We start from the raw sequence: 26,458 nt of genomic DNA, 5'->3' as shown, positions 1-26,458 counted from the left end.
CATATTTATGTATATTAGGATGGTATATTAAGGCTTACAACCTGCATCGACAGATCACTGGAAATACTGTCCTAATACTAGAGGATGTGAGATAGCAATGAATCATCATCAATAATCTGGGCAGCAGCTGCTGCAAGCCATGCTCTATCGTCACTCCTCTGACCTGCCAGGATTTCCATAGAAACGCGCATTTGAAAATAACAATTCTGCCTTGGCGCTCATCCAGTACGCTATCTATAGAGCAATCAGGTACTAGGGAACCTTCTGGGCACAGCTAAAAACATTCAGTCACTTATAGCTTCAGCGGTCAGAAAGTAGGTAAGAAGTACTGGTGAGAACATGTAAATGTCAACATAACTATTATCCTTTATAGGGAAGCACAAGGGGCCTACAGCGCCTAAGAAAGTACATAAGCAGGAACACTATGAATAAAAGAATAGAAAAGTAACTTACAGTACAAAGCATAGCAGAACATGGACTACAAGGCTAATTGACACATAATAAAGAGAAGATAGGTCGGCGCTATTACTGTCTGGGTAATGTTATGATCACCCGAGCTGCTGGTCCTCACTGGAAAGGGAGGGCTACCCTTTAGAAATATTATGGAAAGCAGGGATTTGAGGGCCTGCGCTCAGGGTGCGTGAATAATGAGATAATGCCAATGTTTTCAGTATCTGAAAGTTTTATTCACTATCAGTATACTGTACATGCTACCATTACTTGCATAAAGTAAGTAGGGGTCAAAAGGTAAAAGATGATGGTCAGTCTCAGTGGTGTTGTAGGTTAATACACTCACTGTGTGGGTGGGGAGAGGCAGTCAATGGGAGAAAGAAATACAGTACAGTCTCGCAGGTGTGAGTGGTGCGGGGGGCTGGCGTCCCGTACCACCCGCAGTGCACTCTTACCTGTTACCACCGTCCGGGTGGTGCTGGTCCTTGTAGTCTTCTCTTATGTCTGCTCTGAACACACCGCGGCTGGATCGGCGCCTTGACCGCTCGATCCGCCGGTACCACAGACTGACGCAGACGAGACTTCCGGGGTTCCGTCTCGCGGGATTTCGCCGCCGGTGTCTTGCGTTCTGTGTCAGCGCTGTGCGCTCGACTCCCAGCCGGGAGGAGACTAGGTTAAGTGTTGATAATGTGAACGATGAATCGTTCATCGTTCACATTATCAACACTTAACCTAGTCTCCTCCCGGCTGGGAGTCGAGCGCACAGCGCTGACACAGAACGCAAGACACCGGCGGCGAAATCCCGCGAGACGGAACCCCGGAAGTCTCGTCTGCGTCAGTCTGTGGTACCGGCGGATCGAGCGGTCAAGGCGCCGATCCAGCCGCGGTGTGTTCAGAGCAGACATAAGAGAAGACTACAAGGACCAGCACCACCCGGACGGTGGTAACAGGTAAGAGTGCACTGCGGGTGGTACGGGACGCCAGCCCCCCGCACCACTCACACCTGCGAGACTGTACTGTATTTCTTTCTCCCATTGACTGCCTCTCCCCACCCACACAGTGAGTGTATTAACCTACAACACCACTGAGACTGACCATCATCTTTTACCTTTTGACCCCCACTTACTTTATGCAAGTAATGGTAGCATGTACAGTATACTGATAGTGAATACAACTTTCAGATACTGAAAACATTGGCATTATCTCATTATTCACGCACCCTGAGCGCAGGCCCTCAAATCCCTGCTTTCCATAATTGACACATAAGCAGCATGGCGGCTGATCCCAAAACGTTGGTGCCATCATAGGCAGTACGGAGGAGATGATTTTATAAGTGAGGGAAGGTAAAGCCCATGAGGTTAGAGGGCCCTGCGGTCTAAAGGGTTGGAGCAGACAGGAGAGAGGGGACAGAGATTGAGCAAGGGGCATGGAGCAGTGGCTTAGCATGACAGCTGAAAAACCTATAGTAGTGGGTTTTGAGAGCCCATTTGAAATTTTGTGGAGAGTCTGCTAGGGAGAGAGTTCCAGTGGTAGGGATCGGCACAGACAGCATCTTGAAAGCAGGAGTGGGAGAAAGTAATCTGTTTTGATGAGAGGTGGCATTCATTTAGGGGTGGGAATGTGAAGGGAGATGAGATCAGATATGCAAAATGGAGAGGATTGGGTAAGAGCTTTTTAAGTGAATGTGAGAAACTTAAATTGGGTTCTGAAGGGGAAGGGAAGCCAGTGTAGGGTTTTTAGGAGACATGTAGATTAGCTGGGCAGCAGCGTAAAGGACAGATTGGTGTGGCGAGCTTGGAGTTAGGAAAGTAATGTGAGGAATACAATTCAGCAATATATTTAATCAACATGTAAGCAAACTGCTTTTCCAGTCCATGACCGGTGCTTTTACTGACCTGTTTCAGAAAGAGGGATTTTGCCTTTTCTTTTGACGTTCCCATTTCCCAGACGCAAATCACAGTACTGGTTCCACCAGTGATAACCATTTTAGGGTTTGGGCAAATGGCACACAATATCTGTCCCCATTCAGATAAACATTCGTAGACCACAACAACCTGCAAGATAAGTCATACACATGGTACCAAAGCAGATTACAGGTGGGGTCCAAGTATTTTATTTCCTTGATCTTTATTACTGTGGAATATATCTGTGTCCGGTACAAACCTTGTCAGATTCATAGGTTCCCAGTCTGCAGCTGAGATCTGCATAGCCCCAAGCAAACGTCTTGTTCCACGCAGGAGGAATGAGGACCTTGTTCTGCTCTACAGCCAGAATCCCTTTATCTGTGCACACAATCTGCCCAACCGGTTCCTTCAGTTCTTGGAAAACAACAATGAAAGTATACACTTAATATACTGTAGGGATATTATCAAACTCACATCTAGCTCACAGATGTTTAATAAATCATTAGGAGGTAGCACATAATAATCCCGAGGCCTATAAGGCTCTCACAGCAGGGGTAGGCTTCAATGTGTCGGTAAGATGCTAGTCAAGTGGTAGGTGTATGTATACATTGTAGCAAAGGAAATACTACATCTACCAAGTCATTTAGAGATCATTTTATAATGTAGATGTTATGCCAATACCTTTTACTGGAGCTAGTGAGGGCCTTAGATTGTCCAAATGGTGGAAAAATATCTTGTCACAGGCAGATCCCACGGGCATAGAGACTGAGGACATGTCTCCGTTCATCCTGCTCCTCACACGTTTTGGTGGATGCGGCTTTTTAAATAACTGAACAAAAGGCAAACAAATGAGTTCTGACTTAGCATTTAAATATTTGGTTTAAATTTATCAGAGGAAAAAAATTTCAAAATTGTTAGTCGCAGAATTTTTTGCAATTCTGTGAGTTTGGGAAAAAATTGGCTTTTCAATACAGGTAATATTGTATATATAAAACACCTATAACTATGAGAAACAGTCAAAATTGTTAATAGTTTTTTTTTTAATTTACAGACTTATCCTATTAGCTCCAATGTTGTTTGGCCAATAAAAATGGGTGTAAATTGTTAATAATGACAGATGGTCAATATCGCAGTATCCAATGAGTGGCCATTTTTATTGATGAAAAATGGACCTGCGATCGGGTGAAAACACATGGACTCATAAATACACGGGTCTGTAAAAAGTCCACATAATTTAAGACGTATCTGTGAAGGAAAGAATGGAAACTATTATATTATGTACATCAAGTTTTCTTTACCTGCTTGGGTATCTGCCCAAAATTGTTAATAAAGCCTATGGTAGCTGTCTCTTTCAAAGGGTCGTTTATGTTGTAGATGTCCACTTGACCCTCATAGAAGAGGTGATGAAAGACATTGACAGCATCCACAGCAGCTGGCCCTTGTTGCTTGTACCCGAAGATCAGGTCTATCCACTCATGCAGGTGGGCACTGACGTAGTCACATTCCAGGGCCTGAATGAACAGTAGCAGGTTTCATACTGAAATCTGTGGCACACGGTCTGCACAAAATTCTACACTTTCTGCTGTATATTTACACATGTATATATGAACTAAAGGGTTGCAACATTCAGTAAAACAGAACAAAAAAGAATCACTTTAAAACATGAAGAAATCAATTCTCCTGTTCATTACCGAGGGGTTCATTGTAAGCAATGCTAAGTTATTACCCTTTCTAAAAAATAAAAACACATTTTTTTTTAAATTCAGATTTTAAAGTTAAAATACGCTTTTTCTTACTTTCCAATGCAGGTATGTCAAAAACAAAATGTTTATTTCTTATGTATAAAATCACCACAACCATTGAATAAATAGTATTCAAAATAGGGGGTATCAAATGATAGAGAGAGAAATATATGGTGGTAAGTTGCGCTTTCTAACAGCAGCTAGTTTAGGGATAGTCAGTCCCCAGAAAAGAAACCAAATAGACACAAAAGTAACCAGCGCTGGCTTAGTTTCTCAAATGATTCAGAGGATGAGAGTTTCTTAACAATATAAAGATTTAATAAAAATTAAACACATACATTTAAAAATAGACACATACATATATAAATCTTAATTGGAAATTCTAATCTAATCACACTACAAATTAGGAATATCAACATGTTTATCTTATAGTTTGGTTGCATCAATAGGTGTTTTAATATCCATACCTCTTCCCAACTGTCTATTCAGTGAAACAGGGGCAGGGGACATGGCCAGCAGCTCACAAAGCACTGAACATGCGTGAAAAAGTGAAAAAAAGAGGGCATCCGTCAGCGGCATCCCCGTCAGACCACGTCCCCTTCGACTGAGGCCACACACCCTTTTCAGACCCACGTGCACAGCTCCACCGTGCAAGCGTCTCACTCTCCATGATTACAAAGTTGGGAAGCATGCAATACCTGAAGTTCTAGGTCAGATATTATCAACACTGAAAGGAACATTAATGCTGCGCTGTTGTGTAACAGACAGCCATAGTGCACAACTACTGGTATATGGCTGTCTGAATTAGATCACATAGAATAACATTTGCCTTTCATTAAAATACACACAAATAGTAAATGCAGAAAGAATTAAAGAATGAAATATTTAATTTTTGCTTTACCTCTCTGTGCATACGTATAAATTCCCTTGGGTCTCCTTTAGCCCATGGGGGCAGTAGAACATCACCAAGCTTTGTCCCATTTTGTTTATATCCTATATAAATAATTGACACCTATATTAGTATATTCATTAATTCATATTGTACAAAGGTATACTGAAAATGAATACATAAAAACAAACATACCATTATTTGATATTGCATGACATATTTTACTCACGGAAACACAAGTTTCTCAACAGAATTGCAAATGTGCATCTCTAAAAGTTTAAACTTAATTACTACTTTCTTCACCTTGTACAGAAACAGCGCCTCAAATGTACAGATATGGTAAGCTAACATCTTATGTTATGGCACAGTGACTCTTCAATTAATGCTAACTTGTTCAGATGGAAGGCATTACTATTTAGTACAGAAGTTTAGTACATAGAACAACAGAATGAGGATCTGATGCTTCCTAGAAATAATTTCCCTTTAATAATTACATTTCTGCTAATGTGATCAAGTTATCCATACCAAGATCAAAGTTGTTGGAATTTAGAAGAAACTCTGGTAGATAAAAGAACTCTGGAATCAGTTCCTTCACGTCAGCCATATTGTGCTTGGATGCAGAGTACCAGGCCTCACGCACACTGTGAAACATACGATCAGCCAGGTCAAAATGACCGCCCTATGAAAGACAAAATGGACAAGTGTGATGTAATATACCCAAATGCTAAACTTTGAAACAAGCTATTTGTCTTCCACAATTCATCTCTTTGTGGTGCATGCACACGGGCCTCAGCTGGCTTGAATTGTATTCTATTTAACTTCTATTGAACAGAATACATAGCTACCCATGGTTACCGCATGGGCTGTTTACACAGATACACAAGACAATATAGAAAGAAGCAGCTAGCATTATTGGATCTTCTTGCGTTAAAAGTCTATGTGCATATACTCTTAATAACTATGAATTATTGTATATACATTATATATTTACTCAGAAAACATACCTGAAGTCTGAGGAAAATCTGTGTAAATGGCTCCATTCGAACTAGATAAGAAGCCACAATCATAGCAGAGCTGTAATGGGTCCCATAGTGATACGCTGGTGTTTCACCTGTGTGAAAAGAATGAGAATATTAATATGTGTTGTGGTGTTTGCCATAATGTAGGTAGTAGCGATAGCCACTTAATGACCCACTTACAGAAGATGTACTATCTCTACACGCTGCTCTTTCAGTAAAGAATACAACAACGTGCACGAGCACTAAATGATTCAGACAAGAACATAAACTTTACATACATACGTAACAACATGCTCAGATTACATAATTATGTTGAGATTACAAATAAGAGAAGGCCTTGCTTGTGAGAGCTTACAATCTAAAGGGGCAATGGGTGTGCACAAAGATCAGGCGCACATATTCAAAGAGAGCCAAAGATGGACATTAGGAGGAGTGGTGGTAGGCTTCAAATGAGAAATGACATTGGGAACAGCATGGTAGAAGTCATGAATGCGAGAGTGGGAGGAAGTAATCAGGAAGGAGGTGGACATGATCAGAAGTAAGGAGGCAGAAGGGAGTGTGAGTAGAAATGTAGGGAGGGCTTAGGGCTTCAGAGGTGAGAGAGAGAGAGAAGTGGGACAGTGGGGTCAATTTTACAGAGGCACTATATAGCAGGCATGTCCAAACTATGGCCCTCCAGCTGTTGTGAAACAAGTCCCATCATGCCTTGCCACAATTTTGCTATTAGGGAATGCTAAAACTATGGCAAGGCATGCTGGGATATGTAGTTTCACAACAGCTGGAGGGCCATAGTTTGGACATGCCTGCTATATAGAAACAAATCTGAAAAAATGCCTCTGCTCACAAAGGACTCAGAAAATACCAGTTCCATACAACAATCAATGTTAATGAATGCAAAAAGACAGAGTCATAACATCACACAGCCACTAATTAAATGCAACAATAAACACTAATATAGGTTAAAGGTGGCAATAAATCAGAAAGACCGATCTTACAATCATGATTGTGTCCAATTTCCCTTCAACTCTCCGGCAGTCCTTAGTGGTTTTTGGACACACAATGTACTCACAATCTGTCATACAATCCATCTGCTGCATGATTGTATGATTGAAGCCTCAGTTAAATAGGGGGCTGGCCTACTAGGATCAAAAGTATAGGAGTACCATAAATCCAGTTTTTTTTTTAATTTACAGGTTGCCAATCTGCTGTGTTATGCCATTATTAAATAGCCCGTATGCAGCAATCCTCTGAAAACTGTTTTCAGAGTAGTGACAGAATTGTGCAAAAGGACGTCCACCACTCTCTTCAGCTGCCCGCCCATCTGCCGCTTGGAAACTTCTGAGGCTCCCAGCATCTTTACTGCCACGGGCTGCACCTCTCTTCTCTGCTAGTCAGGGAGGGAGTGTCACATGACTCTGGTTGTATGAGCCATCTAAAGATAAATTGCATGTACTTAAAAGCACATGCAATCTGCTCCCAATCCCAACTGATCTAACGTGCAGCACGACAGATCAGAGGACCAATCCTCCAATCTCACAGGGCCGGCACTGTATGATTGTGTGCACACAATATGCATACAATCCATTTTACAATCCACTGAGATTGTATGATTGGGTGCAATGTCTTTCTGATGTATGGCCACCTTAACACTACAAAGTGTATAGCATGATGTCAACTCTAATGCTGGGAGAAACAGCTTTGGTACAGGTATAACACAATAACTCTACAGCAGGGAAAATAGCTCCAAGAAAAGAACCTTGAGTTTTGTAAATGTAGACCAATATCATGTTTTAATAGCTAAATACAAGTATGAATTACAGATACAAATATAATTAAACGTAATGAGATGGGAGATTGTGGATTAAAACTGATAGGAAAATACTGGACATAGCCGGCAATTGATTAAAGAAAATTTGCAGTTGCTACAATAGCCTTTATATTATTAGGAGATGTTAAATTGCAGTCATGTTAGCTCCTAAAATAGACAATGCCACCTTAATGCAAATTAAAAAACATTTACTTACCATTGGGATCTTCCCAATCTTTGTAACGCTTCTTATATTGTCCAAGTCTATCATCAGTTTGTGCACCCATTGGCTTAGACAGGTTTCTAAAAGTTTTTGGATTTGTCAAGTCTAATTCCTGTAATGGAATATAGAGAATCCATTTTCTTACCAGTAAACAGTCTTATATTCAAATCAACTCAATGATATAATTACTATAGATGTAAAAAAAACATTGGAATTTTACCAGTTTGAAGAATTCAAATATGTAGTTACTACAATTGCCAATACATGCTAATTCTAACTGTGGCTTTGGAATTTGTTCACAATTCACAGTCACTTTACATGTCCTTGGTCAAATTAGGATCTTAACTTTTTTTAAACAAAAAAAAGACTATTTAAGTAATATTTTTAATATATGTTATTTTAACAATAATACTTTATTACAATTATACAAATGGAGATAAAGGTAAAGGGGTACATAACAACGAAAAGAGGTAGTGAGGAAGGAGTACCACAATGCAGAGTTTCTCAGAACAAAAATATAATAAGGATTTCCGAATACAAATATGTATATCAATTACCTAAAACAAAAGTCTATACTAAAAGAAGCGCCTTTCAGTGCATAGTATATGAATATACTAAGCATATCGAATAAGCGCAATTCATGCAATTCGGCCACAACAATACCGGATGAGGGAGTTGGTAGTACATGATCGGAATAACAACTTTCCTCAGCAATGCCACCTGTCTTCAAACACAAGAACTTATTGATCCACCTTCGTATAATATATATATATATATATATATATATATATATATATAACAATACAATATCACCAGATACTTGCGCTAGATAAGGGGTGGTCGCTATTAACACTAGATCCCCTACTAGAGGGACCCACACAATCCAATACACAACCCAATAGTGTTATTAAGCGCCCATAAATAATTTTATCAATACAATTTGTAATATCTTTCCACTCAATGTAGAATTAACATCCACCAGGATTTCAAATAAAAAACATTTATTGGACCGTATATGTGTATATGACTTGCCCTTTGGTTGTTGGAGAGCACACATGCACAGGCGATACTTAGGGGGCTTTTTAATCCACCTCCATTTTAATTAGAAGGTGTCTGCACCATTCATTTTGAGGTGTGGGAATTAAAACCTTGATACTTACTTGCAGCATTGGCTCAAACTCTAAATTCTATAAAGTAGTCCTTTGTTGGAGGTTGGCCAGATAGGCCATTTTTACTGGAATTGGCCACCCTGATCCAGACTAAGATTCATCGATTTGGAGGGCTACTCCCTTATAAAAATCCATTAAACATACTTGTTACACATATACGGTCCAGCCACGTGATCTGAATAAAGACGGATCATATAAATCTAAAAAAACATCTTCTAAATAAGGGACAAGTACTACAGTAGTAATTTATTATTTAGAAGATCCAGCGTGAAAAAATCCTCCAAAACACCGTACTAATTAAAAAACATCCCTTATTGCTGAAAAGATTTATGTCTAACCCCTGATGAAGTCCCATAAAGGGACGAAACGCGTCGGGTTCTTTGTTTGATTGCTATTCCGAGAAAAGTCTTCCAAGTGTATTACCTTTTATATTTTTTAATAAATGTTTTTTATTTGAAATCCTGGTGGATGTTAATTCTACATTGAGTGGAAAGATATTACAAATTGTATTGATAAAATTATTTATGGGCGCTTAATAACACTATTGGGTTGTATATATTATATATATATATATATATATTTAGTCAGAGGATACCAAAAGCTGATAGAAACTTTAACGTTGCCTAGTAAGGCGGTCGGCTATTTCTGATGGTGGAAGCCCAGGGGAAACTTGCATTCTAACCATACTAATACGTTTTTGATTCGAAATGCCAAGTAAGTTTGACATTTGACGTTCTGGAAACATTGTTGATTTAGAGACAGGAGCTACCCTGAAAATTGGATTCAGAATGATATGACTACAACAAAAGAAATGCATAAGATCTATTGAATGACTAAATAAAATCAAATAAGGTGCTAACTTTTATCATTGTATATAAGTAAAATGACTATGATATATAAAAAATACCTAAAGAACAATTGGTACATTGTATTAATACATTTTGAATAACCACTTCTCATAAAAATGATGATTTTCTGATTAGCCAGAAACCTTAAAAATAATAAATCATTTGTTATTTTATTTACATGCATTTCTTACTTCTATTTTTTTTTTGTATTTATAAATTTCTTGTTTTCAGTTTAAGTTATGCAGTAATTGTGATTCTACAGTCCACAAATTTTAATACATGACATTCATTGCCAGCAATGGCAGAAGTGGTCTGTTGACTACAACTTTATTTAAAGTAAACCCAATTTAAACCTCATTTTTCTGTATACAGACATTATTACTGATTTTGGTGCAAATTGAAGCATATTTTATCTATATATTTCTAATCAAAGCTGGCAAACATAATCCACTGGATATTTAAAGGATGGCGTTTATGGTTATTATGACATGAAGGTTTGTAGTATTACTAATTTAGCTCAGTAATTTTAATTATATTGCTTAAAGCATTGTCATTTATTTAAAATATATATATATATATATATATATATATTTATTATTAAATAATGGAATGTATTATTTAATATTACATTTAACCAGTAAATACCTAAACCTTCCTTATATAGTTTTTTAGGTATAGAAAATAGTGTTTGTAACATAGTTTTAATATAAGATGAACAATACGTCAAAAAGAATAATTTTTCATTTCTTCTAAAGCAACAATTACCTCGGAGTCGAAATCTGCCAGTATCCATGGGAAGACAGGGTACTGCATGAGGTCATTGTATGATCGGCCTGCCAGAGTGTTTAAGTGCATCAAATACTGGAAATTGCTGATTTCTCCTCTCTGAATAGGACAGGAGAAAAGAAAATTAGCCACACAGAAGAGAAATGAGCATTCATTCTCACTGATTTTATGGAGCTTATCTCTAAGGGGCTTCTGTGGGGTGTAATGCAATAACAATCACATGATAGCGTGGAGGACAGATTTGTTGGATGCGCAGAGGGTAGATTTTGTATCAGTGTCAAGCCTAACAATTTTTGTAGCTACAGCTGAAAAAAGGCTAACTCAGAAACAGCAGACAACAGCATTATTTTTTATTTCTAATTATATATATATATATATATATATATATATAGAGAAGTTCTCCCGGTATCATAAACGCAGATCAGCATGGTTCAGAGACGCCAACCATGTCTGAAGACTTCAGACATGGTTGGCGTCTCTGAACCATGCTGATCTGCGTTTATGATACCCTTGTATGCTTTCTGAATACTTCTGCCTATGTAAGCACATGGCGTTTTACTTTTTGCTGTCTATGCTTATGCGTATGTTCTATTGTTAGAACACTATTGTTACAATCACATATTAGTGATATAATATATGTTATGATATTTCAGGCTCCTTGATAAAGGTCCAGATGTAGGACCGAAACGTCGGGGCTATATTGTGGCAAAAGATATGGATATCTCCTTATGAAAATAAAGACCATTTTTTTAATTTTATCTGAACAAGTCTTTGTGATAATTGGCGAGTGCACATTCCCAACCGGGAGAACTTCTCTATATTTAAAGGCACGGACTTCGTTTGTTCCTTCTATGCGCACCCCTGTGATACTTAAAATTACCTGAGTGAGAGTGCGGTCATTCCTCCGAACTATATATATATATATATATATATATATATATATATATATATATATATATATATATATATATAGAAGATGAGGGTGCGGCACTCACAGCAATTTTCAAAGACACACGAATAGACCAAGTTCTGATCAACGTTTCAAAATTTATTAATTTTTTCGTCAGGATAAGTTAACAATACAAACACCAACCTTAAATAGGAGAGCATCCCACGTGCAGCTCAGGACGGAGTGGCTGGGACGCTTACCCGCCCCCGTCCAGGTAACGACTGACGTCATTGCGCAATGACCCGTCAGCCGTCACTATCACCAAGGTAACATATAAACAAAAAGTAAAACAACATATCATAGCAACGACATAGCGGCAACAGGTGTAACAAATAATGGTTAAATGCAAGACGAGATGAGAAGATGAGGAGGCATAAAGCACTTATACAAGCATCACCTGCGGAACACACCAAGAGGGAAATGTTCATTAAGCCCACGTGGGGCTATGGTGTCCAATTGATGGATCCACCAAGTCTCCTTGCGGAGAAGGGCACGGGCACGATCGCCACCCCGCTTGTCAGGCGGGATGCAATCAATGGCCCGGTACTTTAAACTGGAAAGGGGGTGTTTATGGAGGGCAAAGTGCCTTGCGACCGGTTGGTCGCTTTTACCAGTCTCAATAGCATTGCGTATAGAACAGCGGTGCATAGACATACGCTCCTTCATCTTCCTCTCAGTCTTGCCAACATAATATAAACTGCAAGGGCAGATAATCAAATAAACAATAAATGAGGAATTACAGGTAAAATGGAAACCAATGTTGTAAACCTTACCAGAGTAAGGGTGACTAAAAGTACTGCCCGTGACGAGGAACTGGCATGTAACGCAAGTACAGCGAAAATTTCCTACACGGGGTGTACCTAACCACATCTTATCAGAGACAACAGATTGAAAGTTGACATCAGTCTTGACTAACAATTGTTTAAGGCTTTGACCCTTGGTGAAGCAAGGCATTACGCGATGGTCACCAAAGGGTAGATTTTTGTCACATTCTAATACAGGCCAATTATTGCGAACTGTGGAGACAATAGTCCCAGAAGCAACGTTATAGCGAGTCACCATAGGTATCACGTTCTGTAATTGTTCACGGGGGGCATTTCTTTGAAATAAAGTGTCCCTATGAAGTGACAATACCCTCTTTTTGCAGGCCACCAAATCGCAATGTTTATAGCCACGTAGGCATAATTTGGAAATAAATGCATCAATTTGTTGTTCGCAGACTACGGGGTTACTATTTATGCGCCGATATCTGAGCATCTGCGAATATGGTAGACTTTTAATGAGTTTAGGGGGATGGCAACTCTGGGCTTGTAAGATCGTATTACGATCTGTCTTTTTTATGTAGACACTAGTCACCAAACTACCATCAAGTCGACAAATGTCGACATCCAAAAAATGTGCTGCAGATATGTTAATTTCAAAAGTGAATTTGACAGGGGATTCAGTGGTATTATGAAACTCAAGGAGGGACCGAAGATCTAAAGGGTCACCACGCCATAAAATAAACAAGTCATCAATGAATCTTTTAAATAATAAACAATTAGCAGTAAATAAAGGATTGGAAAAAAAGACATCACATTCAACTGAAAACATGAAAATGTTCGCATAAGAAGGGGCGACTGAAGAGCCCATTGAGCAACCCTGTAACTGTAAATAATATTGATTGTTATAAAGAAAGAAGTTGTTATGTAACAAAAAATCCATACAAGACACAATAAACTCAATTTTCACAGGAGGAAATTCACTTTCTGACTCCAGAAACTTCTTCAATGCGGACAGTCCCAGAGAATGGGGAATGATGGTATACAAATTAATAACATCAATAGTAACCAAATGACAGTCAGTGGCAGTCTGTAGATGGGGTTGGAGGGCAAGCAAAAAGTCAGTCGTATCCAAGAGAAAAGAGGGCTGTTTTTTAATCAAGGGCTGGAGCATATCATCAATAAAGGTAGCCAAAGGTTGTAGTAAGGAATCATGTCCAGCTACAATGGGACGTCCCGGTGGGGGGTCAATGCCCTTATGGACCTTTGGAAGCGTATAAAACAAATTCACTTTCGGTGAGGCAGGTAGTAAGACATCTTTGATGGATGCAGTGATAATAGAGTGTTGGACACCCAGTGTGAGCATTTCAGACAGCGCAACTCTACAAGACTGCATAGGGTTATTGGGCAACACTTTGTAAGTAGACGAATCAGACAAATGTCGACGTACCTCCCGATCATAGTCCTCAATATCCTGGAGGACGACCGCGCCGCCCTTGTCAGCGGCACGTATAATGAGGGAACTGTTAGCCATCAATTGTTTTAATGCATAACGTTCATCGCTGGATAGATTAGGGTGCACGGTAGGTGATGATTTGACCTTTTTATCAACCTGATGTTCCAATACTTGCGAAAACGTTTTTATCGATGCATTGATGGAATAAGGTTCAAAGGAAGAAGGGGGGCAGAACTTCTTAATAGCCGCTGGTATCGCTGGTGTCGCAGGGGCTGAAGACAATGTAGGGGGGTGCTGGAGAAAATATTCTTTGAGCTTCAATTTGCGGACAAGTTCGTGGTGTTCGATTTTCCATTGCAGGTCGTTGAATGGTACAGTGGGCACAAAGGACAACCCACGAGAGAGGAGACGTTCCTCACTGGGCGAAAGTTCATAAGATGATAAATTAAATATTAGGGTCTCATCGGGGGGCGACCCAACCTTCTTCTGCCTCTTGTACTGCTGTCCTCTACGGGTGTAGCGTCTTGGCCTCTGCCGACACGCTGTCGTCTTGTGCGAGGTTGGGTCCCTAAAGGGGCTTGGGGATCGTGATATCTTTCGGTCTCGCTGTTAGAACTCTGTTGTTCTTGAGAGGATTCGGAATCAAATTGACTCAAGGTATTCTTGCCTCGCTGTTTGCGGCGGAAGAAAGGACGTCTTGGGGCATCAGAAGGATTGCCAGAGAGCCACCGATACACAGTGTGTCTCTCGTAGTCTCCCTGGACTTTGGTCATCTTCTCTTTCTTAAAAAGAATCAGTTCTTTTTTATAAGTCGCAATCTGTGTCTTCAGCCGATCAAGCCAATTAGTATCCAAATCAATGGAAAGAGTTGTCAAGTGAGTATCCTCAAATTTTGTGATTTTCTCTTTGACCAGTTTGAGTTCTTTAGAAGACTGATCAATCACCAGGACCATCAGGTCCAACGAGCAGCGATTCAATATGCCCACCCATTTCTTGCAGAATGCAGGGTCGAAACGTCCAATGGTGGGGCAATTTCGGACACGAAATCCACGAGGGATCATCTTATTTTTAAAATAGTCACTGAGGGAAATAGCATGTAACTGATAGTCGACCTCTTTTTTCTTTAACCGTAGCAAATCACGGAAAACGATCTCAGCAGATGATGATTCAGCCATGTCAGCCAAACCTTGTTCCAGCACAATCGCATTAACTTCTGCATCTGAAAAGGTGTAGGTAGTCTCTTTCGGAAAATCAAATAGACCAGGTAATTCCTCTTCAGCCATGGTGCAGTATGGTCGTTGTAGATAAGTTGTAGAACACAATCACCAACACCAATAAACAGTGCGGGAAAAGGGAGTAAAAACAAGTCCAGTAGATGGAACTCACAGGTGTACTGCTGTGAGATGACAAATACACGAAAAGTGATGGGTGCCAAAAGGACGAGATGGGAGCACTTGGCAGGTGCTACCAACAATTGTATACAACAAGGGTCCGGCACTCCAAAAGATGAGGGCTCCAAAGGGTAGATTTTTGTCACATTCTAATACAGGCCAATTATTGCGAACTGTGGAGACAATAGTCCCAGAAGCAACGTTATGGCGAGTCACCATAGGTATCACGTTCTGTAATTGTTCACGGGGGGCATTTCTTTGAAATAAAGTGTCCCTATCAAGTGACAATACCCTCTTTTTGCAGGCCACCAAATCGCAATGTTTATAGCCACGTAGGCATTATTTGGAAATAAATGCATCAATTTGTTGTTCGCAGACTACGGGGTTACTATTTATGCGCCGATATCTGAGCATCTGCGAATATGGTAGACTTTTAATGAGTTTAGGGGGATGGCAACTCTGGGCTTGTAAGATCGTTGATCAGAACTTGGTCTATTCGTGTGTCTTTGAAAATTGCCGTGAGTGCCGCACCCTCATCTTCTACATTGCCACTTGCTGTGCTGGCACCGGCTTGGAGCCCTCATCGTTTGGAGTGCCGTACCCTTGTTGTATACAATTGTTGGTAGCACCTGCCAAGTGCTCCCATCTCGTTCTTTTGGCACCCATCACTTTTCGTGTATTTGTCATCTCACAGCAGTACACCTGTGAGTTCCATCTACTGGACTTGTTATTACTCCCTTTTCCCGCACTGTTTATTGGTGTTGGTGATTGTGTTCTACAACTTATCTACAAGGACCATACTGCACCATGGCTGAAGAGGAATTACCTGGTCTATTTGATTTTCCGAAAGAGACTACCTACACCTTTTCAGATGCAGAAGTTAATGCGATTGTGCTGGAACAAGGTTTGGCTGACATGGCTGAATCATCATCTGCTGAGATCGTTTTCCGTGATTTGCTACGGTTAAAGAAAAAAGAGGTCGACTATCAGTTACATGCTATTTCCCTCAGTGACTATTTTAAAAATAAGATGATCCCTCGTGGATTTCGTGTCCGAAATTGCCCCACCATTGGACGTTTCGACCCTGCATTCTGCAAGAAATGGGTGGGCATATTGAATCGCTGCTCATTGGACCTGATGGTCCTGGTGATTGATCAGTCTTCTAAAGAACTCAAACTGGTCAAAGAGAAAATCACAAAATTTGAGGATACTCACTTGACAACTCTTTCCATTGATTTGGATACTAATTGGCTTGATCGGCTGAAGACACAGATTGCGACTTATATAAAAGAACTGATTCTTTTTAAGAAAGAGAAGATGACCAAAGTCCAGGGAGACTACGAGAGACACACTGTGTATCGGTGGCTCTCTGGCAATCCTTCTGATGCCCCAAGACGTCCTTTCTTCCGCCGCAAACAGCGAGGCAAGAATACCTTGAGTCAATTTGATTCCGAATCCTCTCAAGAACAACAGAGTTCTAACAGCGAGACCGAAAGATATCACGATCCCCAAGCCCCTTTAGGGACCCAACCTCGCACAAGACGACAGCGTGTCGGCAGAGGCCAAGACGCTACACCCGTAGAGGACAGCAGTACAAGAGGCAGAAGAAGGTTGGATCGCCCCCCGATGAGACCCTAATATTTAATTTATCATCTTATGAACTTTCGCCCAGCGAGGAACGTCTCCTCTCTCGTGGGTTGTCCTTTGTGCCCACTGTACCATTCAACGACCTGCAATGGAAAATCGAACACCACGAACTTGTCCGCAAATTGAAGCTCAAAGAATATTTTCTCCAGCACCCCCCTACATTGTCTTCAGCCCCTGCGACACCAGCGATACCAGCGGCTATTAAGAAGTTCTGCCCCCCTTCTTCCTGTGAACCTTATTCCATCAATGCATCGATAAAAACGTTTTCGCAAGTATTGGAACATCAGGTTGATAAAGAGGTCAAATCATCACCTACCGTGCACCCTAATCTATCCAGCGATGAACGTTATGCATTAAAACAATTGATGGCTAACAGTTCCCTCATTATACGTGCCGCTGACAAGGGCGGCGCGGTCGTCCTCCAGGATATTGAGGACTATGATCGGGAGGTACGTCGACATTTGTCTGATTCGTCTACTTACAAAGTGTTGCCCAATAACCCTATGCAGTCTTGTAGAGTTGCGCTGTCTGAAATGCTCACACTGGGTGTCCAACACTCTATTATCACTGCATCCATCAAAGATGTCTTACTACCTGCCTCACCGAAAGTGCCTTTGTTTTATACGCTTCCAAAGGTCCATAAGGGCATTGACCCCCCACCGGGACGTCCCATTGTAGCTGGACATGATTCCTTACTACAACCTTTGGCTACCTTTATTGATGATATGCTCCAGCCCTTGATTAAAAAACAGCCCTCTTTTCTCTTTGATACGACTGACTTTTTGCTTGCCCTCCAACCCCATCTACAGACTGCCACTGACTGTCATTTGGTTACTATTGATGTTATTAATTTGTATACCATCATTCCCCATTCTCTGGGACTGTCCGCATTGAAGAAGTTTCTGGAGTCAGAAAGTGAATTTCCTCCTGTGAAAATTGAGTTTATTGTGTCTTGTATGGATTTTTTGTTACATAACAACTTCTTTCTTTATAACAATCAATATTATTTACAGTTACAGGGTTGCTCAATGGGCTCTTCAGTCGCCCCTTCTTATGCGAACATTTTTATGTTTTCAGTTGAATGTGATGTCTTTTTTTCCAATCCTTTATTTACTGCTAATTGTTTATTATTTAAAAGATTCATTGATGACTTGTTTATTTTATGGCGTGGTGACCCTTTAGATCTTCGGTCCCTCCTTGAGTTTCATAATACCACTGAATCCCCTGTCAAATTCACTTTTGAAATTAACATATCTGCAGCACATTTTTTGGATGTCGACATTTGTCGACTTGATGGTAGTTTGGTGACTAGTGTCTACATAAAAAAGACAGATCGTAATACGATCTTACAAGCCCAGAGTTGCCATCCCCCTAAACTCATTAAAAGTCTACCATATTCGCAGATGCTCAGATATCGGCGCATAAATAGTAACCCCGTAGTCTGCGAACAACAAATTGATGCATTTATTTCCAAATTATGCCTACGTGGCTATAAACATTGCGATTTGGTGGCCTGCAAAAAGAGGGTATTGTCACTTCATAGGGACACTTTATTTCAAAGAAATGCCCCCCGTGAACAATTACAGAACGTGATACCTATGGTGACTCGCTATAACGTTGCTTCTGGGACTATTGTCTCCACAGTTCGCAATAATTGGCCTGTATTAGAATGTGACAAAAATCTACCCTTTGGTGACCATCGCGTAATGCCTTGCTTCACCAAGGGTCAAAGCCTTAAACAATTGTTAGTCAAGACTGATGTCAACTTTCAACCTGTTGTCTCTGATAAGATGTGGTTAGGTACACCCCGTGTAGGAAATTTTCGCTGTACTTGCGTTACATGCCAGTTCCTCGTCACGGGCAGTACTTTTAGTCACCCTTACTCTGGTAAGGTTTACAACATTGGTTTCCATTTTACCTGTAATTCCTCATTTATTGTTTATTTGATTATCTGCCCTTGCAGTTTATATTATGTTGGCAAGACTGAGAGGAAGATGAAGGAGCGTATGTCTATGCACCGCTGTTCTATACGCAATGCTATTGAGACTGGTAAAAGCGACCACCGCAAGACACTTTGCCCTCCATAAACACCCCCTTTCCAGTTTAAAGTACCGGGCCATTGATTGCATCCCGCCTGACAAGCGGGGTGGCGATCGTGCCCGTGCCCTTCTCCGCAAGGAGACTTGGTGGATCCATCAATTGGACACCATAGCCCCACGTGGGCTTAATGAACATTTCCCTCTTGGTGTGTTCCGCAGGTGATGCTTGTATAAGTGCTTTATGCCTCCTCATCTTCTCATCTCGTCTTGCATTTAACCATTATTTGTTACACCTGTTGCCGCTATGTCGTTGCTATGATATGTTGTTTTACTTTTTGTTTATATGTTACCTTGGTGATAGTGACGGCTGACGGGTCATTGCGCGTGTGACGACGCTGACATGCGTTAACAGCTCGTGGTGCAGCGTTCTGGACACTTTATGGTGTCTTTACTACTTGATGTATTATCTGATATGGCTGTCTTACAAGTCTTGAAAAAGGCCCTAATTCGGGTCGAAACGTTGACCATATGTGATGGCAGCGTAAATAAAATGAAATGAAATAAAAAGAATCATTTTTAACTCCAGCCTGGCGAGTGACCTCCTTCTGTACCCACAATTATATATATATATATATATATATATATATAGATATATAGATAGATAGATAGATAGATAGATAGATAGATAGATAGATAATGATGCTGAGGCAGATTTTACATTTCAGCAATGTGCTCTTAAAAACCTTGTTTTTATTTTACCTCCCATCTCTGCGTCACAGACTTTTCTCCAACCAAAGTGCTGAGGAGTCCAGATCTAAAAATGTAATCACAACAAAAAAACTTAATTTGTTACAATGTAAAGTGGTAATATATATATATTTATTTAAAAAAAAAACTTTTTTTGCATTCTTACAAACTGGAGACAGGAATGATAAAGGTAAATTTTACCCAAATTCGTTTTTGAGCATCGAACTTCCCAGTAAACATGATTGGTGGAATACTGCTTGAGCATCACAGATAAAGCTATGCATCTAAAGCTTATGCAGCCTATGAGGGGATGGCCACATGAACCAATCAGAAGCCCCCAGTAGAGGGTTATGGTATAAAGCTTCAAGTGTCTAAAGGTGCATACACACTGTACGATTTTAATGACCAATATTGTTCATTTTGGCCCTTATGAACGGTATTGGACAAAAAATTGTACAGTGTGACCCGACGAGCGACGATGCGCGTACCTACCGGTCGGTCATCACCGGTGTTCGTTGCTCGTGCAGGCAGGTCAATTTTTACCTGCTCTGTTGTCGTTCGCCGCTCGCCAGGTGGATGGATGCGCCGGGAGGAGTGAGCCGCCGGAAGCCACGCCCCCTGCATGCACCATTACACAGCGCCCCTGGGCTGGAGAGAGTACGGTGCCAGGGACTGAACAACTTGGTGAGTATAACACGGTGAGTATATAGTACAACCCCACTGTCCACCAATGCTTTTACTCCCCTTTTAACCCCATCTGCCCACCAATGCTATTAAAGATTTATTAACCCACTGACCACCAATGCATTTGTGCTCCTTTTAACCCCCTCTGGCCACCAATGTATTTAATGATTTATAAACCCACTGACCACCAATGTACCCCACCGGGTACAGCCCTAGGCTTCAACCCTGCACTGGGATGGCCTTTGGGGGGGGGGGGGGGGGGGAGGAACAACTTTATTGGGGGTGTCCCCACTCTCCCAGGGACCCAGACAGGGCTGACCAACCAGGGTGTTAATGTGACGGCCAAGGGAGCTTGTATAAAAAGTCTCCCCGGGTTGTGGCATTACACCACTGGCTGTTGGAGCCTGGTGCTGGTTCCAAAATACGGGGGACCCCTACTCTTTTTGTCCCCCGTAATTCTGGAATCAGCACTGGCTCAAAGAGCCCGGGGCTGGTTATACTTGGGAGGAGGGACCCCACCCTGTTTTTTTTTTAAAAATATTATTTTTATTCTTTAACAAACATGCAGGGGGGGAGGGGGGGTCCGAGTACCCAGAACCCCCCCCTTGCATCTATTCATTGCTGTGTGCCACAAGCCTATCAGACTGGAGCTGTATTGTACCGACACAGTATTTAAATTAGCCTCCTTGTTCATCTTTCAAGAAAATCTGTCAAAAAAAATCTTTTGTGTACATTACCATCTCTTTTGTAAACAACTCTGGGAAGTTCAAGTGAAATCTGTCACCAATATCTTTCATGCACAGATTGAAGAGTGTGTATGCACCTTAAGTCATCAGTCAATAGGTCGACATCAAATGATCAACAGTGACAAGGTTGACATAGAGCAAAGATCAACGCAAGCAAAAGGTCAACACAGAAATAGTCAACATTTAAAATCCGACATGTGTTTTTCATGTTTTTTTTGGGTATCCATTTGTAGTTTTCATCACATGGACGCCAAAATAGTGTACCGCTTCGCTTGCCATGCTTCGGGCCAAGTGCCCCTGCATTGGCACACTTTACCGCTCCCATTCGTAGGTGGTATAGTATGAAAAAATAAAGGAAGGAAACACAAACTAAAAACTCATGTTGTCCTTTTCACATGTCGATCATTGCAGTGTCAGCCTTTTGTCTGTCAACCGTGTCAATATCAACCATATGTTGTCAACCTATGGACCATTACCTTAGAATAGCACTTACAGCTCCCTATTGGGTCCATTATTAACCCCATCTTGCAAACTCTTCCGGTTGACCATCACTATTAATAGGCCCAGTAAACTGAGTAAGCTTAAGATTACTCAAGAACAGCTTAACTGTGAGACACAATTTGGTACTTGTGTATTTTGGCGGCGCCCACGATGAGGATCGCGTCCATCGTGTGTGAAAAATCGGGTCCATCGGGTCCATCGCGTCGCGTCGGTCTTGTGCCATTATAATGGCACAAGATAAGATGGACTTGATAAAGTCCATTTTACATGGAATAAAATGGGAAATGGGCCAATATGGCCCATTTTTCATTGTATATGTCCCCGTCATGTCCAAATATAACTGCCCCCCCATTGTGAGCGGCACCCCAGTATTGACGTCAACCCGAAGCGTGGCGAGCGCAGCGAGCCCGCGAGGGGAGGCGGTGCGCGTCCTCCGACCTTTTCATACCCCTACTATTCACGTCGGCGTGGAGTTGAGAATAGAATAGTGTGGTGAGCGCAGCGAGCCACCGAGCCCGAAGCGTGGCGAGCGCAGCGAGCCCCGCGAGGGGACGCGGATACCTTCACAGGTAAACGCGTCCCTTCGCGGACTTCACAGGTGTCCGCGTGGCCACGGACACCTGTGAAGCCCGCGTGGGGACGCGGATACCTGTGAAGGTATCCGCGTCCCCTCGCGGGGCTCGCTGCGCTCGCCACGCTTCGGGCTCGGTGGCTCGCTGCGCTCGCCACACTATTCTATTCTCAACTCCATGCCGACGTGGATAGTAGGGGTATGAAAAGGTCGTAGGACGCGCACCGCCGCCCCTCGCGGGCTTGCTATGCTCGCCACGCTTCGGGTTGGCGTCAATACTGGGGTGCCGCTGACAATGGGGGGCATTTATATTTGGACATGACAGGGCCATATACAATGAGAAATGGGCCATATTGGCCCATTTCCCATTGTTTTCTATGTTAGATGGATTTTAACAACTACATTTGATCTTGTGCCATTATAATGGCACAAGTCCGACGCGACCGACAGTATTTCAATGTTAAAAATATTTTAACATTGAAGCCTATGGAGAAATCGTGTCGGTCGCGTCGTGTGCCTTAACTTTAAGGTACAGGACGCGACGCGATGGACCAGATTTCTCCATCGGGTCCAATGTTAAAAATATTTTAACATTGAAGCCTATGGAGAAATCGGGTCCATCGCGTCGCGTCCTGTGCCTTAAAGTTAAGGCACACAATGCCCACGACGGGCGCCGCCAAAATACACAAGTACCCACAATACCAACTAAAATTAAAAGAAAATCCACAGCTAAATAGAACAGCACAATCCTACAAGCTCACAAATTGTCACAGTGACAAAAAGATACGGAAATAGGGTAATAAAGCATGGTTTACAAAGTTATGGGGCTTACACACAGGAGATGTGCTGCAGTGTTCTGAGTGATGCTAGATCTGTGATGCGATCTCTGGGGAGAACAGTGGTCTGCCTGGCAATTACGTAGATTTATCCAACACACTGGATATTAATCGCCTTGTATCACTATTACTATAGCCCCTACACAAGGAGCGATGCAGGGGTATTTTCAAAGCGATCTAGTGATACTGCTTAGAAAATGCCCTGAAATCGCCCCATGAATCTCTGATTACTAATTTAGTAGACTGTGCAATATTCTTTTATATCTACAGGAATGTCAAAGCCAGATGTGTAAATGGCAAAGGAAAAGCAAGGTACGGGCCATAAGGCAGAGCGTTTGCTACATAATAGCATGTGCTAACTAAAAATCAAAACACACTATGCATACACACAACTTAATAAGAATCATTAATGAACAAACATTAAATTGTACAGTATGTGTAAAATATAGTACAGATGCTTACCCTTGCTCCACACTTGTGTTTGGGCGCTGTCCAGAAACAGATTCAGAGCTGTCTGTTAAAGATGGCACCACAGCCAAAAACCTGCATTGGGGAAAAACAGGTTACTTCTATTTTCAGTATATACACTAATAGTAGTGACATCATATTCACCAGCATACAAAGTAACTGATACCCCTTTCACACCAACTAAATTCCCGGGTTGGCCCGGCAGGGTTAGCAGGGTTGCTCCTGGGACCGGCTGATGCTGGAAGCGAGCGCCGCTGGGGTAGCCGCCGGTCTCTGCCTCGCTGTTGATGGACGTGAACCTGCTGCTGCTGTGCTCGTGCTGCGGGGGCGTCCCCAACTCCCCACTTGCCCTTATGGTCCTGTGACTTGTTATCAGCTTGGAGCTGGAGGGACTGCTGGGGACGGAGTTGCCGGGTGCCCCCCTCCCACCGCTTGTTGCTGGGTGGACTGCTAGGGACGGAGCTGCCGGGTGCCCCCCTCCCTCCCTCTGCCCGTCACTTGGGGGGGGGGGGGGGGACACTGCTGGGGACACTGAGCTGCCGAGTTCCCTCTCACATAAGAAAATGCAGGAACTAGGCTGGTGTGAAAGGGGCCAACCTACATGATCCAGGGACCATATTTCCAGGTAAGTCCCTGCATTTTCTGGTGTGAAAGGGGTATTACTTAATGCAAACCATTGCAGTGACGACTTATTTGCTATAATTAAATTCCAATTTAGCATTTTGTCTGATATACTTTAGAAAACATAACAGATGAAGGAAAATGAATAACATTATGCATGTTTGTACTAGTTTTACATACAGATGTGTCCTCATACATCATTGCTGCAGTCGCACCAAACAGCGCCACTCTGTGTGCCAGGTCCCGTAAGACTCTGCTTTTTTTACCAGAACATCTATTTTTTGTTGCAATGCAATGTGACTAGGATGCATTAGGAGACTGCGCTCATTAATGTGGCATGACACTTGATTATCTGTGCATGTCTGACTCCTTGAATCTGTACACAATGTAGTAGCCACAGTTTCTTTCCAATACAAGTTTTGTTCTGCTCTGTATACAGACTCAGTTCCACACAATATAAAGTGTCATGTATTAAATGAGTCAGTGGTGTCTCCTAGTCACATCACAGTGCAATGCATTTTTCTGGTAAAAAGATGTGAAAAAGACATCCGATGATAGAGTTGTATAGGACGTGGCGGCTAACTTGAGCCAGGCATCTCTAGTCACATAACTTAGTAAAGCTAGGTGTTTGTATTTATTTTAACCTTGAGTGCCAAATAAATGTGTCAAAATAGGTGTAAAAAAATTGCCAAGCAAACATTTTTATTCATCATAATGACCTGTAATGTTTACCTTATATAGGAAATAATCTTTTTTTACATAACACTTTTTTTTATTTGAATTTATTTAACAATTCCATAAAGAGCTGTGCTCAGCTAACCTCTTCTTATTTAAAACCTGGTTATTATTCTAGGGGATATCACCTTTTAAAGCTGACACACAGATGCTACTAAAATATGATGTATTCTTACCTCTGGTAAACTTTGTTGCGCACTCCCTTTTGAAAAGACAATAAATAGTTGCGTCCATCAGCTGAGAAGACCTCCACGGCTATTGGCTGCAAGAAACACACAGTGACTTTAGACCAGCACTCTCACCGAAGCAGTCCATAAATTATTGCAAAACATAGAGTGACTGGTCAGTGGACTGTACAGAGAGCCTTATTCAGACCTGAGTGCAGGACAAATTTGTTCTCAAAATAAATAAAACTACGTGCAGGTGGGGCAGATGTAACATGTGCAAAGAGCATTAAGGCCCAAACACATTGGACTACTTTAAGCTGAAAGCAGCTCAGTTTACTCATTTGATCTGCTTTCAGCTCGAAAGCCGCCCAGTTCCCCCGCATCATTGCTGGTATTACCAGCAGATGAGCGGCCAAGTGAACCGCTTTCCATAGCGTTCTGTTATGGAAAGTCATCCACCCCGGGGGTAAATAGCAAAAACGGCCAAAAAACGCTATTTGTGTATGCACTGGGAGTTTTTCAGCCCAGAGATTTTCCCCATCATCGTTATCAATACACACTGAGCAAAAATGACAAGTGTGTACGGACCTTTAGATTTGGGTGAGTTATTTTGTTTAATGTGCAAGGTAAATACTGGCTGCTTTATTTTTACACTGCAATTTAGATTTCAGTTTGAACACACCTCACCCAAATCTAACTCTCCTTGCACATGTTACATCTGCCACATCTGCAGTGCACATGGTTTTGCGCATTTTGAGAAATTGAACAAATTTGTCCTGCATTGAAGTCTGAATTAAGCCTAGTGTTCGGATCAGTACTCAAAGACAAGCGCTCCCTCCCCCCATAAGTGGGTTATTTTTTGCACTTATTTATAATATGCAGAGTACAAACTGAAATCATTATTTTAAATGCTGCAATGTGGCATTTTAGAAGAAAAACACACCATATAAGGATAGCAATGCTTTCAGTGTGTTTTGTATGTGCCTTGAGCATTGTGCTTTTGCAGCTCTCCAGATGCTTCTGCAATGACAGTAAGGACACCTCTGACTGCGCTAAATGTTTATCAGGCAGACAACTTTAGGCGGTCTGACTAAATGAACGGACAGCTGGCCATTTCTTAACCACATATGTCATTACAAATGTAAAATAAAATCTGTGCAGCTGTCAGCTACATGTCAGACACGGTATGTTACAGTTACATGTGTGTGGTAGTATCAGCCAACTTGTGTATTTTGGGACTGCACCATCAGTGATCTATGATGTCCATCAGCAAATGGCTAATTATGTAAATCAAAAATAATG

General features: G+C 41.5%; 1 protein-coding gene across 5 annotated transcripts in view; it reads right to left on the bottom strand.

Moving 5' to 3' along the window:
- Nucleotides 1-26,458, bottom strand: part of WDFY3 (WD repeat and FYVE domain containing 3) — a 237,277-nt gene that overhangs the window by 9,522 nt on the left and 201,297 nt on the right. For all 5 annotated transcript variants that reach the window (XM_083176583.1, XM_083176592.1, XM_083176599.1 and 2 more), the window contains 12 exons: nt 25,166-25,251; nt 23,628-23,708; nt 19,840-19,894; nt 10,817-10,936; nt 8,029-8,146; nt 5,990-6,096; nt 5,511-5,664; nt 4,998-5,089; nt 3,653-3,865; nt 3,036-3,183; nt 2,614-2,768; nt 2,346-2,504 (listed from right to left, as the gene is read on the bottom strand). In XM_083176583.1, the coding sequence (XP_083032709.1) occupies nt 2,346-2,504; nt 2,614-2,768; nt 3,036-3,183; nt 3,653-3,865; nt 4,998-5,089; nt 5,511-5,664; nt 5,990-6,096; nt 8,029-8,146; nt 10,817-10,936; nt 19,840-19,894; nt 23,628-23,708; nt 25,166-25,251 (1,488 nt within the window). The remainder of the gene's footprint in view (nt 1-2,345; nt 2,505-2,613; nt 2,769-3,035; nt 3,184-3,652; nt 3,866-4,997; nt 5,090-5,510; nt 5,665-5,989; nt 6,097-8,028; nt 8,147-10,816; nt 10,937-19,839; nt 19,895-23,627; nt 23,709-25,165; nt 25,252-26,458) is intronic.

Source organism: Crinia signifera, chromosome 1, assembly GCF_055691185.1.
Source record: "Crinia signifera chromosome 1, ASM5569118v1, whole genome shotgun sequence".
NCBI lineage: Eukaryota > Metazoa > Chordata > Amphibia > Anura > Myobatrachidae > Crinia > Crinia signifera.
This window is presented reverse-complemented; position numbering and strand designations above follow the sequence as displayed.